Source organism: Haplochromis burtoni, unplaced genomic scaffold, assembly GCF_018398535.1.
Source record: "Haplochromis burtoni strain Fernald_Lab_line unplaced genomic scaffold, NCSU_Asbu1 Contig_439, whole genome shotgun sequence".
In the NCBI taxonomy this organism is placed as follows: domain Eukaryota; kingdom Metazoa; phylum Chordata; class Actinopteri; order Cichliformes; family Cichlidae; genus Haplochromis; species Haplochromis burtoni.
This window is the reverse complement of record NW_024582800.1, coordinates 242886-258072: the sequence shown is the minus strand read 5'-3', so window position 1 is coordinate 258072 and position 15187 is coordinate 242886. Positions and strand designations below refer to the sequence as shown.

The 15187-nt window shown below is 36.5% G+C and overlaps 1 protein-coding gene across 3 annotated transcripts in view; it reads left to right on the top strand.

Moving 5' to 3' along the window:
* Positions 1-15187, top strand: part of LOC102308689 (ankyrin repeat and IBR domain-containing protein 1) — a 37114-nt gene that overhangs the window by 15644 nt on the left and 6283 nt on the right. For all 3 annotated transcript variants that reach the window (XM_042213387.1, XM_042213388.1, XM_042213390.1), the window contains exons 9-17: positions 2975-3141; positions 3652-3740; positions 5604-5734; positions 8408-8542; positions 9863-9949; positions 10240-10306; positions 11245-11390; positions 11800-11978; positions 12111-12162. In XM_042213387.1, coding sequence (XP_042069321.1) covers positions 2975-3141; positions 3652-3740; positions 5604-5734; positions 8408-8542; positions 9863-9949; positions 10240-10306; positions 11245-11390; positions 11800-11978; positions 12111-12162 — 1053 coding nt within the window. The remainder of the gene's footprint in view (positions 1-2974; positions 3142-3651; positions 3741-5603; positions 5735-8407; positions 8543-9862; positions 9950-10239; positions 10307-11244; positions 11391-11799; positions 11979-12110; positions 12163-15187) is intronic.

The window sequence follows — 15187 nt, the reverse complement described above, 5'->3', positions numbered from 1 at the left end:
TCCGGGGTCAGAGGGCGCTCCTGTGTGTTGTTGTTGCTGTGCGGTTGCGCGTGAGCAGTTAGCTAGCGCAGTGTTCTTCTGCAGATGTCAATAAACGGCTGTGCTCTGGCTAGCTCACGGGAAGCAAGACCAAACGATACCTCCGTCTCCTCGTTGTCTGAGCTCGCCACAATATTAAACATATCAGGTCCCCATAAGGAGAATCATGTGCTAACGGCTGTCTAAATGACTCGGGTAAAGTTTGTAGCATGCATGCTTGTTGTTTTTGTCTGCTTCCACTTGTCTTTGCACTAGGATGATGTCGGTGTAAATGTGCAGTCATATTCGTTGTGTTCCCACTAGTGCTGTCAGCGTTAATCTCGTTGAAATGACGTTAACGCCACAACACGGCAAATCTCCGTTAACGAGCTACCTGCATGGGGCTAGACGGCCAACACGTTAACGAGCTAACTGCGCTAACACACTAGCTCCCACCCATGTAATTGAGCATTGCGTGGCACATCCAACATACTGTTTTACTTTAGTCCATGACGCGCTTACCTTCAGGGTCATACGTCACATGAAAACCAAAATAATTCCAAACGCCAGATCTGAATGAGGGTGGGAGAGGTTCAATTTGCCATGTTGCAAGGAGAGCTTAACTTCTGTCTCGCTAGCTTGCCCTGCGCTCTTCCTTCTGACTATGCTGTCTGTGTGGAGCGCTCAGTGGATCTGCGCTCGACAGTGCAGCCTAGGCGGAGTAGTCGAACGCAGATTCACTGAGCGCTCCACACAGACAGCATCGTCAGAAGGAAAGTTGATAAAATAAATTACAAATGTTGTATTGTTCGATACATATGCGTACCGAACCGAAAGCACTGTATCGAACGGTTCAATATCGATACGAATATCGTTGCACCCCTAATATATATATATATATATAGTATATATATATATATGATTAGATAGATATATATATATATAACATATATACATATATATATATATATAATATATAGTATATATATATATATTACAACCTATATATATATACATATACATACCTATAACACTATATATAACATATATATATATATACTAATATATTAGTCACATATATTCCGTTGCACCCTAATATATGTTATATATAATAAAGTATATATAATATGTGTATGTAACTATAATATGTATATGTGATTATATATGTATATTGTATATAATATGTATATATATATATTGTATATGTGATATGTATATGTGATATGTATGTGTATTGTATATGTGTATATATGTTATATGTGTATGTATATGTGTATTATATGTATATGTATTGTATGTATATGTATATGTGTATATAGTGTGTATATGTGATATATATGTATATATGTGTGTATATATATATGGATATGTATATATATATTATGTGTATATATATGTATATGTGTGTATATATATATAAGTGTATATATGATATGTGTATATTTAGTGTATATTGTATATATAGTATATATATGATTATTATAGTGATATATATATGTATGTGTATATATATATATATGTGTATATATATATATGTGTTTGTATGGATATATATATATATGTATTATATTTAGTGTGTATATATATATGTATATATATTGTATATGTGTGTGTTATATATATATATATATATGATGATTATATATATATATATATATATATTATATATATGTGTGTGTATATATATATATATATGTATATATATATATATGTGTATATATATATAGTGTTTATATATATATATATATATGTGATATAGTATATATGTATATGTATATATATAGTGTATATATATATATATATATGTATTATATATTGTATATGTGTATATATATATGTGTATATATATATATATGTATTATGTGTATATATATATGTATATATATATGTTATATATAATATTGTGATATATATTATTATAGTATATATGTGTATATATATATGTGTATATATATATGTGTATATTATATATGTGTATATATATATAGTATATGATATAGTATGTATATATATATTGTGTATATATATATATGTATATGTATGTATATATGTGTATGTATATATGTGTATATATATGTATATAGTATATATGTATATATGTGTATATATGTATATATGTATATATGTGTATATACTATAAGTATATATATATATGTATATTAGTATATTATATACTATATATTTTATATATATATATATGATATATATATATTATATATACTACATATACATACATACACATACATGATACATAACCCACTATATATATATATATATATATATATATATATATATAAAACTATAATATATAAATATAAATATATATATATATATATATATATACAATTCATATTCATAATACTACATATTTATATGTTGTTAATACTATATATATACATAATATATATACATACTATATATATACTATTTCATATATATATATATATATATATATTACTATATATATTAACTATATAATAATATTATACACATATATATATATAAATATAAATAAATATATATATATATATATATATACATATAAATATATATACACATATATATATATACACACACACATATATACACACACATATATATACACACACACACACACATATATATTGTGTGTATTTCATGTGTGTATTATTTATTATTATTATTTATTCATTTTTTTAATTTAATTTAATTTTTTTAAGAGCCTTTTTAGTTGAATTATGTTCAGGCTTTTATATTTATTTTGTGTTCAAGAATCTATTCCTTAAATATCGAGCTGTTGTAGATGGTCTCAGAACGCATACAGAGGGAACAATTTTATACTTAAACATCTTTAACAGATTTGAAAATGACTTTTAAATTAAATTATTTCAAGCTTTATTAGAGTCATCTACACTAAAAGGTATACAGCTTAATAAAAGATTGTTAAACTTCTGACTGACTTTTGCTTTTATTGAAGGCATTTGTAGAAAACAATCCGGCAATCCGATGGTGTCCAGAGGCGGGGTGCGAAAGAGCGGTACGCCTGAACACCCAGGGCCCTGGAGCCTCCACCTCAGATCACCTAAGCTTTCCCCTCCTTCGGGCCCCTGCTGTAGATTGTGGCAAAGGCCACCTCTTCTGCTGGTCAGTATTGTTTTTGCTTTTCAAAACTCCAGTTGTCCAACAGAAACAGTAATGATGGAGTTAATGCGAAGAAATATTGTTAGGCAAATATTTGGGGTGGTTTTTCTGTTTATTTTTGTTCACCAATTGTTTTTTTGTTTGTTCACCATGCCTGACCTCATCATGTCCTTAATCAGGGCAGGGTAAGCTAGTTGAAGTAAAGAGATGAAATGGCAACTATAAGTTTTAGAGGTGCTTTGTATAGATAAAAGTGTACAAAATGTGATTACTGACAGTGTCTGCTTAAGAAATCTTTTATTTCTGAAAGGTCCCTCATACAAAGGAAACTAACAAACAGAGAAAATTTAGGACTGCTGCTACTTTCCAAACCACAAAGATATAAGGTGCTATCCTAAAAGCGGTGAAATAGAACTAACAGTTAACAGTTAATTTATTTCACTAAAATGTTTTTCACTAGGTTCTAATTTTTAGTTTAGTATTAGTAACAACCTTGGTCTGTATGTGTTGCAGGGAGTGTCAAGGTGAAGCCCATGAGCCCTGTGACTGTGAAACGTGGAAGATGTGGCTACAGAAAGTCAGTGAGATGAAGCCTGAGGAATGTGAGTGTTTGTTGTTGTTTTTTAAATTGTGGATTTGTTATCTAAAACTATACAGGAATCGGTAACAAACTTACAGTATGTGGTTTTGTATTGAGACCTAATGTGAAATGGCATTTTTATCTGTTGAACCACAGTAGAGCTGGGCGATAGAACGATAACAATATGTATTGCGAAATAACTTTTTCTCGACAGAAAAATGAAGCTATTGTGATAGACCTCATCTCTCTCTCTCTCTCTTCCTTTCTTATAAAAAAAATGAATAGCCAATACAAATTAAATAGCGCAGAGCCGAACCAATCACAGCCGCAGCGTCACGTCACGTAACTTGCTACGTACAGCTCAAGTGCCAAGCCGCACATGTGTATTTGTTTGGGAAGCAGCCAGCCGCCGTGCCGGCCGGGTAATGGAGGAAATGAGTGTGCCAACTAGAGAAAAATCAACCGAGAGCTTGGGTGACCAGGTTACCGAAGAGAACACAGATGACGGTTCCAATGCTGGAGAGATTGTCAAAAGGAAAGGCCAGAGAAGTTCCGTAGTGTGAAGGTATTTCGGCTATTTGAAGTCTGACAAAAAAACAGAGTAACGCGCACTGAAATTGTGCCAAAAGCATGTTCCCACAAAGTCTGGAAATACAACAAACCTTTTTTATCACTTGAAGCAGTGCCACCCACTAGAGCACGCTCAATCTCTAAAAGCGCTAATTCGTCATCGAAAACAACAAGGGGAATCCCTGTGAAGCAGCAACAGTCAATTGAGTCGGCTTTCTCCAGCGTCTTACCAAAAGCTAAGAGACATATCAACATAACGAATGCCTTAGCTTACTGTCTTGCTAAAGACATGCTACCAATAAAGAATTAAAGAATTAATATTTTGTTTCTAAGTGGAACTGACAATTTAGTAGTCTGTTTTGTTTGTTTTATTTTGAAACTTAAATGCTTTAGCAGCTACCTTTTGTGTAAGTTTGTAATATTTGCCTTTATTTTGCCTAAACTGAAGCCTCATTTTAAGTACATCTACCCTGTTGAACTTTTTATGGGAAATAAATATTTAAATCAAAACAAGCTGCTGATTATTTCCCATTTTACTTGTGAGCAACGGCACATTTAAATCTTACAAATATAGTTATTTGGCTTATATCGTGATATATATCGTTATCGCCTGAAATGAAAAAAACATATCGTGATATGAAAAAATCTTATATCGCCCAGCTCTAAACCACAGAGTAGAATTGTGTTGTTACCTGGAGGTTACGGATCATAAAGAAGTTTATTATCCAGTGTCTTTATTTGCCCAGATTTTTCAGGGTGCACAAAAGTGACTGATTTGGAGTTAAATTGCCTGGAACTCAACCACAGTAATTACAAACTATTTAGCATTAGGCCAATTAAACTCCACCACGTCGATGATAAATTATTAATTAAGACGAGCAACCCGCTCACTAAAAGTTTGTGGTGTTTAGAAACATTAATTGGACTCTGGGCAATCTAATAGATGATTTACGATACCCCAGCTGCTCTTGAGTGCCACTTGGTTGATGTGACAGTCGGAAGATAAAGCAATTATTTGGTTTCGGAACTATCTTCCACTTCGATTTCCCCCAGATTCTGTTTTATCTTGGCATTTCAGCAGCACATCAAAGGTGCTTTGATAATAGCCAATTATTCTCTTTGTGTGTGTGTGTAGGTGGGTGCATGAGCATCTTGGGAGATGTTAGCAAAATATATTAGCAATATACATTAATCAGGCAGGACGATTTCCCACTCAGTGCATTGGTCTGTTTTGATGCTCTGGTAATAGCCATTCTCATTCTGTCTCATTATGCCTTTATTTGTTCTGTTTACCTCCCCCTCCTCCATGTTGAAGTGGCTGGTGTGAGCGAAGCTTATGAGGATGCAGCCAACTGCTTATGGTTGCTCAGTAACTCCAAACCCTGCGCCAACTGTAAGTCTCCTATACAGAAAAACGAGGGCTGCAATCACATGCAGTGCGCCAAGGTAGGCAGTCAGGCCTCTCATATTTTTCTTACCTAGACAGTAATCAGGTGATCAGTTTATCTGGTTGTTCATATAGAAAGATATATGAATCAGTCGTTTTCTTTTGTAGAAAACAAACCTAAGAAGTTTAAATGAGCAACATGTATGCAATGAACACAGTATACTTCTGTTTGTTTTAAATGGACTTCAGAATCATCTTCTTTGACATACTGCACATAAAAATAGAAAAAAAAATAGTGCAAAATGCAGATTTTGGCAACTCATAGAAATAATTAGAATTAATTATGTGTAACTACCTTATTTATCAAATTTCAGTAAAGTTATCTAGAGCAAGTGTGGGTTTTGGAGGTCCATAAAGTGGTACAGCAAAGCTCCATTTAGCATTTTTTCTTTTTAATCAGTTAATTATATTTTATGTAGCCAACAGTTATTCATTGGCATATTCTTTCATATTTTTTTTTTTTTACCAAGAAGCATTTACAAATTGACACAGTATTTTATCATACAGTGCAATGATATAATAACTCAGGGCTTTTATGCAAAGTACTGTTCTCAGTGCAAACAAACTGTCAGGTGGGAGATAAAGTTTATTTGCACACAGTATGTGTATAAATGTCAAAATCTCATTTTTAGTTGTACAGATGGCTCTTTAAACACTAGAATGAGCCATTTTTACTCCTGATTCTCCACAAGCCTTTCTCTTTCTTACACCACGCTCAAGACAAGCTGTAGTATTTATACACAATGGTATTACATGATCTGTCTAGCAGATGACTACAACTTTCTCAGTTCTGTCAGATCAGACTATTAGAATAGCTCTGTTTTATACTGTTCTTTTCTCACTTAACACCTTTTTAAAGGAAATGCAGTGTGCATAGCAAAGGGGCAACTAAGGTACCTGTTGATGTTGTGAAATGTATGTGTAATTACAGTATGAATGCATGCTGTCATGTTTACATGTTAGCAGATAGCTTCTGTATTGGTCCACCAGTGTAAATAATACAGGGTTAAATTGGGTGAAATTACAAAAAAAGGTTTGCATAGCTGTAGGAAGTAAAAGAGAATTATATTATGGATCTAAGTGATGAAAATCAGCTTCCTCCAAGGGTCATCTGGGCTTTCTTTTAAAGATAATTTGAAGAGCTTGGTCAATCGGGAAAAGATCAAAGTAGAGCTGCTACTTCTCCACATTAAAAGGAAGCCATTTGAGGTGGGCATCTAACTAGAATGCCTCCCGGACATCTCCTGAGGTGTTTCAGGCATGTGCAACTGGGAGGAAGCCCCAGGGTAAAACCAGGGTCTGAAAGAGAGATTATGTCTCTTGGCTCAGCTGGCTTGGGAATGTCTTGGTATCCTACCAGATGAGCTGGAGGTATCTGGGGAGATGGAGGTCTGGGCATCTCTGCTTAGACTGCTGTCCCTGTGACCTGGACCTGGATAAGTGGAAGAGGATGGATGGATGGTCAAGGGAGAGAGTGAGACCAGCAATCAGACATAGTCATGTTGCTTGACTTTGTCTCTGTTACTACCACTGTTGCTGTAGGGGAGGCAGTGCAGTCATACAGCAAAGATCTTTTTGTCTCTCTGACACCCCTGTCACTGTTTGCACTGGTTAAATAGGCTGACTAGAGATGGACATTAGTTTTGGGTGAATGGAGTGGCTTTCACAAGCTGAGAGGCCACAGAGGGCTCAGCCTCTTGACCTGTTATTACCTGGTAAGAAACGTCTTTACCCCTGTTGCCTGGAAACACGGGACTCAGTGTTGCTAAGGAACCTATTGTCTTTTTGCTGCCATTTCCTTCTCTCTGGTGTGGCTTCACACTTTTTTCTTGTCTCAGGATTCTCTTTCACATGTCTTTTTGTGTCTCTCCATCCACCCATTCATGTCCCCCCACTCTCCTTGATTTTGTATTGATTTTTCTGATATGTCATATAAGCAGAGAGTTTCCAGGACAACTGATGCCTCAGCCTTAAGGTTTTGTGATACTCCAGCTAACCTGTCACCCACAGAAGTGCTTGTAGCATGGAGAAATCACTTATACCCAAATAGGCTCCAGATTGGAGAGGCTGTAGTGTTTTGCTGTGTTTTGTTGTTCTTTCTCCATCGGGACTTGCTGCTCTCAAATGCAGTCTGAGTGCCTTCTAGTGGCAGCAGGCTACAAGGATTCACGACTCTGTTCAAACATCTGCTACTTGTACACTGTAGAAAAAGAAATGGATGAGAAGACAAAAGAGATAAAATGGATACAGGTGATTACATTAGTTTAATGAGCCTTAGAAGTCCTTGACCCTTAATTAGAATTCAGTTATGATTTTTACAAAGATGTGTTTTTGAAAAAAAAAAGTGCCTTTCTGTCCTGGCAGATCTGTGCTTGATAACTCAAAGAGGTTACCGCACATCAACTGAGCTCTGATGTTGGGTCAGTCTGATATTCTCACCTTTGGATGGGTATATTAATGAAAACATGTCTGTAGATGGGGAAAGGTATCGCTTTGGCTGTCATTTCATATACCAGGATAATTGTTTTTCTCTGACAGCAATTATAAAAAAAAGTGTCTTTTTCATTTTGTCATTAAATGTAAATTACCCCAGTAAAGCAGGAGTAGCATTAGTAATTGGCTTTCCATTTTTTGATATGACAGCTGACCAGAGCTGTTCTCTCTCCCTGTAGTGTAAGTACGATTTCTGCTGGATCTGTCTGGAGGAATGGAAAAAGCATAGCTCATCTACAGGGGGCTACTATCGCTGCACTCGCTATGAGGTCATCCAGCAGGTGGAGGAGCAGTCAAAGGAGATGACTGAAGAGGTACATGCATACACTCTAGATGTTAACACGATATTATTACATTCTCTGTGTTTTCATATTTTAAACGCTTTCGGCCCAGTTAACCGAACACTTTGTAAAATATGACTCAACAGTGGTATAATGTAACAACAGGGGACCAGAGCTGAGTGATGGCAGTTGTTACTGGGGGAGCCCTCTGTTATGATGATGTAGAGTGAATGTCCTAAAGGAGCGGGGCTGGGGTTGTTTCATATTGTATTTTATTCCTAAACGTCATGACTCTTTCAGCAACTTGTCATCGTACTCCTACACCATTATCAGACTCACAACAAAAAAGCAGAAAGCTTGGTGCATTATAAACTCGTGTCTGTTTTAAGTTCACTAATTCTTCCTCTGATTCAAGCCATGCATACATTAACCAGAATGTGCTTCCACTTGTCCTAGTAGCCAGTAATATAGCCTTCGAGCTCCTCAGCTAAATTTAAAACGAGCAACCGTCTACAGAGCTGTAGTAAGCTTGCTTTCTGGTTCTGTTTTCTCAAACTCAGACATTGACCTAAGTGACATTACTTATAGCAATTTATCAGATTTTGTGCAAGTCCCTGTGGAACCAGAGAAGAAATGATATAACTGTTTACTCATCTGCAGTAGTACTCTCCAAGGCCTGGAGAATGGCAATACATAAAATTGGTGGAATTTTCCTTGAATCGCATGATGGAATAGTTAATTATTTACAGATTTTCTGTGCAGAGTTGATAAATATATTTTGCTGCACAACCCAGTCTTACTGTAATACACCAAGTCTCTGTCTGTCTGCAAACTCCTACACGATCAGGAGTTGAGCAGCTGAAGTATATAACACACAGGTATATAGTAATGTAGGCCTTGACACCAGTTGGCAACTACCTGGCAACTGCTGGTTGCTAGGGAAAAATATTTCCTGCTTGTTGCCAATGGTTGCTCGAGGTTAATAGCAGTTACTGTGAAATCATTTGCTAAAACCACAGTCATGTACGTCAAGAGTCACTGACCTCCTGGTAACCAGTCGTTACTATTGAAAGATGTATATTCTCTGACTGGCTGGCAACTCGTTGGAAGGGTTTGCTTGCTGGTACTAAGTGAAACTGCTTGCAAAGAGGTAAACAGTGTTGCACTTGTTTGCATTTGGTTGCCAGAGGGTTACTGACCAGTCTCTCGTGTACTCTCTAGTCACACATAAATAGTATCATTTGGTGGACTTACTTTTGCTCCTTACAGTTAAAGTATTTCGGCTTTCTCTGTGAGAAGAAACACCATGCTCAGGAGTTTGACTGTGGCTGGTGTCTCATCACTGTTTTGCAGGCTGAGAAAAAACACAAGAGCTTTCAGGAACTCGACCGCTTTATGCACTACTACACACGCTTCAAGAACCACGAGCACAGCTATCAGGTAAACAGACCAGACTTTGTCTTCCAGTGATGTTGCATTTGCAGCTGTTATGCAATGAATGCAGACAGTGAGAATTTGTGTAAAACTGGTGCATGACCCATAGTTTGGATACTCTCCAGTGCTCTAACTTTAACATAACTAACATACGGTATATTTGCATTCTGTTCATCACAAATAAATCTGTTGTTAATTTATTTGGTCTCATATGGCATTCTCTCTATTGCTTGGTTTAGCAGGAACCTCAAGATCATTTTTGTTATTGAGTAAAATTTCTGTTTTTCTCCCATTAGCTAGAGCAGCGTTTGTTAAAAACAGCCAAAGAGAAGATGGAGCAGCTTAGTCGAGCACTAAGTGGAAGTGAGTATGCAGTCTGCCGTATCGGCGTCAACCTTTATTATACCAATCCTAATTCAGTTCTTTAATATTGAGCTTTTTGGAAGTATTGGAGAAGGGATAGAAAACTGAGGTGTTTTAATATTATTTTAACAACAGTGGGTATTGGTTTAAGCATTCAGTAGTGTGAGGTTACAAGAAAGATAACATTTTAACTTGACTTTTTCAAAACCATGTCAGTAAAGGGAGTTTCTGCCTGACTAGTTAGCTGAGTGATGCTGATGTACATCAGGTAAAGCAGTAGATTCTGATTGCAGTGGAGTTAGCTCACATAGTGGCGGTGGCTGTCAGCTGGCAGAAATGAAAAAGGTTCCAAGTCGGTCTTCATGAGTTTGGCTTAACTGAAAGTTTGCACAGTTTATCCTACATAATATGACTGCCGACAGCTTTGAGTCTCCAATAATCAGTTTTGGCCATCACTATTGTGTTTTCTGACGCAGTTCAGAATCTGAGATGCAGATAAAAATTCTATTTCAGATATAAATTTGTCTTCTATTCAGCATGTCTGGATTGCTAATTTACACATTTAGTGAAAAGATTTATTCAAATGAGAAGAAAATGATTTTCCCTTAGGTTCCAATTTTTTTTTTTTTTTTTTAAATCTCAGTAGCTGTTAAAAAGTGAATTATAAGTCACTATTCATCAAAGGCCAGCAGTGTTCTTGGCCCAGACTTCCCATCATACTAGACACCTCAGTTATAACTTAAAAGTGCAGTCTCTTCATGTGCTTTAGTACAGTCAAGGAGTTCTTTCATATGCTTTGTTTCAGGATTTCTTGTCATGTAATACTAATCGGCTCAAAAGCAAAGTGAAGTAATTGAGGCAGAGTAATGAATGTCCTGTACAAAAGCATATCCCATATTCATGTTTGTTATCTGACTCTCCCGCCTTCTCTTTCCCAGGGGAAGGAGGCCCACCTGACACTACATTCATTGAAGATGCAGTCCTAGAACTACTAAAGACTCGCCGCATCCTCAAGTGCTCTTATCCTTATGGGTTCTTTCTGGAGCCCAAAAGCACAAAGAAAGAGATCTACGAGCTTATGCAGGTTTCAGGCTTACTTAGTGAGAGGAAAGACAAATGTTCACAGTGGTCTAGGCCATTAGATATGTGAGACTAAAGCTTTCTACTGCATGATTCTCACAATCTTCCCCAGTTATATCTGCACATCTCAGCTTTTAGTTAAACATCTAGTGCTGTATAATTTATGATCACCCATATAGATACAGGATGTACTTTCCTGCTAGTTTTTATAATGTGGCCTTTCAGATGCTGGAGAATGAATCGGCACGGCTCCCATAGGTCTTACAATTCCTTAAACACCTGTAAAAGTAATAGTTTTTTTTTAAAAAGTAGATACATAAACAGCTGCCCCACAAGTACATTTGTTAAATTGAAACTTCAAATCCTGCATTTGTACACTGTGATTGCTAAGTCACCTGTCTTTCTGCCCCCAGACGGACTTGGAGATGGTGACTGAAGACTTGGCACAAAAGGTTAACAGGCCTTACCTGCGAACACCACGCCACAAGATCATCCGTGCGGCTTGTCTGGTACAACAGAAGAGGCAAGAGTTTTTGGCCTCAGTAGCCAGGGGAGTGGCCCCTAATGACTCACCTGAAGCCCCAAGGCGAAGGTAGCATACAGACCAGTACCTAACTTTGTTAAAATAACACATTTTACTTCTTTTTTTTTATTTTATTTTGAGAGCCAATTCCTGTGTGATTTCAGCTATCACAAGTTTGCCATTAATTTCTGTCTTTGGCAGTTTTGCTGGTGGAACGTGGGACTGGGAGTATTTAGGCTTTGCATCACCTGAGGTAAAAGCTGATTGGTTGGACTGTAAACTTGAACAAAATGCATTTGTCTTTTTGTGCACTGAGTGGTTTAGCCAATGATGGGTTTTTCCTTGTCAGATGATTGGGTTATTTAAACAGATTAGAGGTACATAGTAAGAGTTGGTGATTCCCATTTGTTTTAGCGAAAATTAATTCACTTAAAGCTAACAAATGTAGCCAAATAATTGTATTGGTCCAGGTTTACTTGCAGCTGCCCTTTACACTCACACCCACATGTCATAATTGGTGCCACTGTTTCTAAACAAAACCGGCTTCTGGCTTGTTCAGGTTGTTGCCGTGTTCTCTGAAGTGCTTTGAAACCACATTTGGACTCATTATTAAACTTACTGGTACAAATTAGGAAGAAAAAGACATGTTAATCCTAAAATGTTAATTTTTCTCAAAGGCACAGACTTCCTCTCTTGGTCACAAATTATTTTTGGATAACAAAGGTTTGTTTGTTTTTTGTTTTCTCCCTGTCGTTACTGTTCTTGAATGTAATAGTGGAGCCACTCCCAGATTTCAGCATGCCATTGGAAGTTTAATTTTGTTAATGTGGAATTTTTAATATCATGAACTGTCAGTGTTATTGATGCCGTGATGTTTGCCCTATACAGTATAGTACAGTATAGCTATATTTGTAAAACATATATTATGCATAATATTAATTTAATCAGTGCCCTTTCAGCAAGTGCCTGTGATTTGTAATGACACTTATTTCTGCTAATAGAGAGTACTTATTGTTTCAAGAAATTACTTTATTTATTGCAGAAATATAAATCATAATTAGATATAATTATGTTGTGTAATTAATTATACAGTGTCATATGACATCTTTTAATAAAGTCAGTATGTATATTTAAATCATTTTAACGTTTCTGGTGACCCAGAGATCTGCATGTTATTTAACACACTGGAGCAAGCCAGATGGTTCAGTGTTCCCTGTGCAACCGTCAGGAATGATTAAAAGCACAGTATGCTGGCGAACACCTAAGTAGGTTGCGCCTGATCATTACACATTAGTAACAGGTGTTTGTAGTTAACACTTAGAGTCATAAAAGTGTCGACCACATAATGGTTTGATTACTGACCTGTCTTCTTTTTCTGCCCAGCGTGATGTATGCACTTGGTAATGGTGCATATGTCAGTACATTGCAGATACTACTACAGGTCTGTTATTGATTTTTCTAGACTGTGGCAGTTCTTAAACATACAGTTCTTTTTTCAGAAGAATTTGCTCAGCTTAAGAGCGCCATCACTCTTTTGGCTTAGGCTCGTGTAGCTTCTATCTGAAAATTCAAATCTCACACCAAAATAAGCCTCTGGGGTTTCTGTGCAAATCCTATAACATTTCAAAGCTGGCAATGGCCAATAGACATTTTAAGGGGGGATGTTTTGACTTGTATCAGTAAATAAAGCACAAAATGAATTAAAGATGACTCAGTTACATTAAATATACCAGTAAGCCCTGTAAGTCACTTAGCGGCATGCAGTACAGTAGGACCCTTCGTAAATGGAATGTAAACACATTTATACATTTGCACTTCATTTACAATGACTAGTCAAAATATGTGTGCTAAAAAGATCTGTTGTCAGGAAAGCACCACAGAAAATATTATTATTATTCAAATCAGCCAAGAAACTAAGCCAACAGCTCTAAAACAGTAACTTGTCTTCTGACATGATAACAAAACTACGTACAGCGGCTCTTGTTTTTCTATTTAGCATTTTGCTTCTTCTAAAATGTGCCATTATTTTGTAGGAAGTCAGGTGCCACATGCCGTGATACTTATCTTGTCTCTCTTAACATTCTTAACAAGCTGGAGATCCCTGCATGCATTGATTTTGCTAACTACTAATTATCTCTATCTTTAATGTGCATCGATACTGTGCAATAACATTAATGATTATAATACATAGGCCAGCTGATGCAAGTATTTATGTTGCAAAAACGATTAAATTTAGCTTGGAACATACTAATATAGACATACAGTAGATACTGATGGCAGATGCTGAACACCAAGCTTTTATTTGTTATTGTTTTTTGCCTGCTGGTTAAAAGCTTCTTTCTCAGTCACTGTCAGTAGTTGGTAACCCCATAGTAACAAAGCCAGATGACACTGCCTCACACACTTCCATATGTCTCCTCCATGCTTCTTATAAAACCTGCATCACTTCATGGTGGGTTATATTTAGCGCGGTGGAAACATGAAAGAGCTTTTGCTTTTGATGATATTTGCATGTTACTCAGTGACTTTGGCAGTTGAGATGATTGAATAAAGAGTGCAGAGGTACCGATATGTTGATTTGGTGTATGTAGCCTTTTTCATGAAGAGCGGTCATGCATTTATCAGTACTTTAAGAGGGATAACAGCACTGGAGTTTTCATTCGTTTGGCACTTGACTACGGATGAGTGCCATCTCACAGTTTTAAATCTATGACTTTGACTTTACAGGAATTCCATTTCAAAAATGTTAGCTTGAGTTGATTTAGATAACAGACAAATTCACTGCTTTTCCCTTTGAAGAGCTACACACCAATGAGCCAAACTGTTAAGACCACCCATCTTTCTGTGCAGTCAAAGTAGCTGCCAACCAGAAAAGCATAGACTCCACATGCCCTCAAAATAAGACCTGTGTGCTGGGATAAACAGGAACTATTTTCCTTTGCCATGTTTTTTTTCCCATGCTAATCTGACCAAAGTTTCAAGTAGTGAGGTCAGCTGATGTGCAAATAATCCCTGTTAACCACAGGTTCAGGCATCAGACTGCTCTACACCCTGCTTATCAGATATTTTCTCATGAGTGTAGAGGCACACCCACATAATGTTCGTCTTGTGTTTCTAAGACATAGCTAATCAAGAAGGTCGGTTTAAAGGGAAGGTAAGTGGTTTCAGTTAGTGAATGAATCAAAGACCTGCATATAGTCCCCTCAACCCCACACACACACACACACACACACACACACACACACACACACACACACACACACACACACACACACACA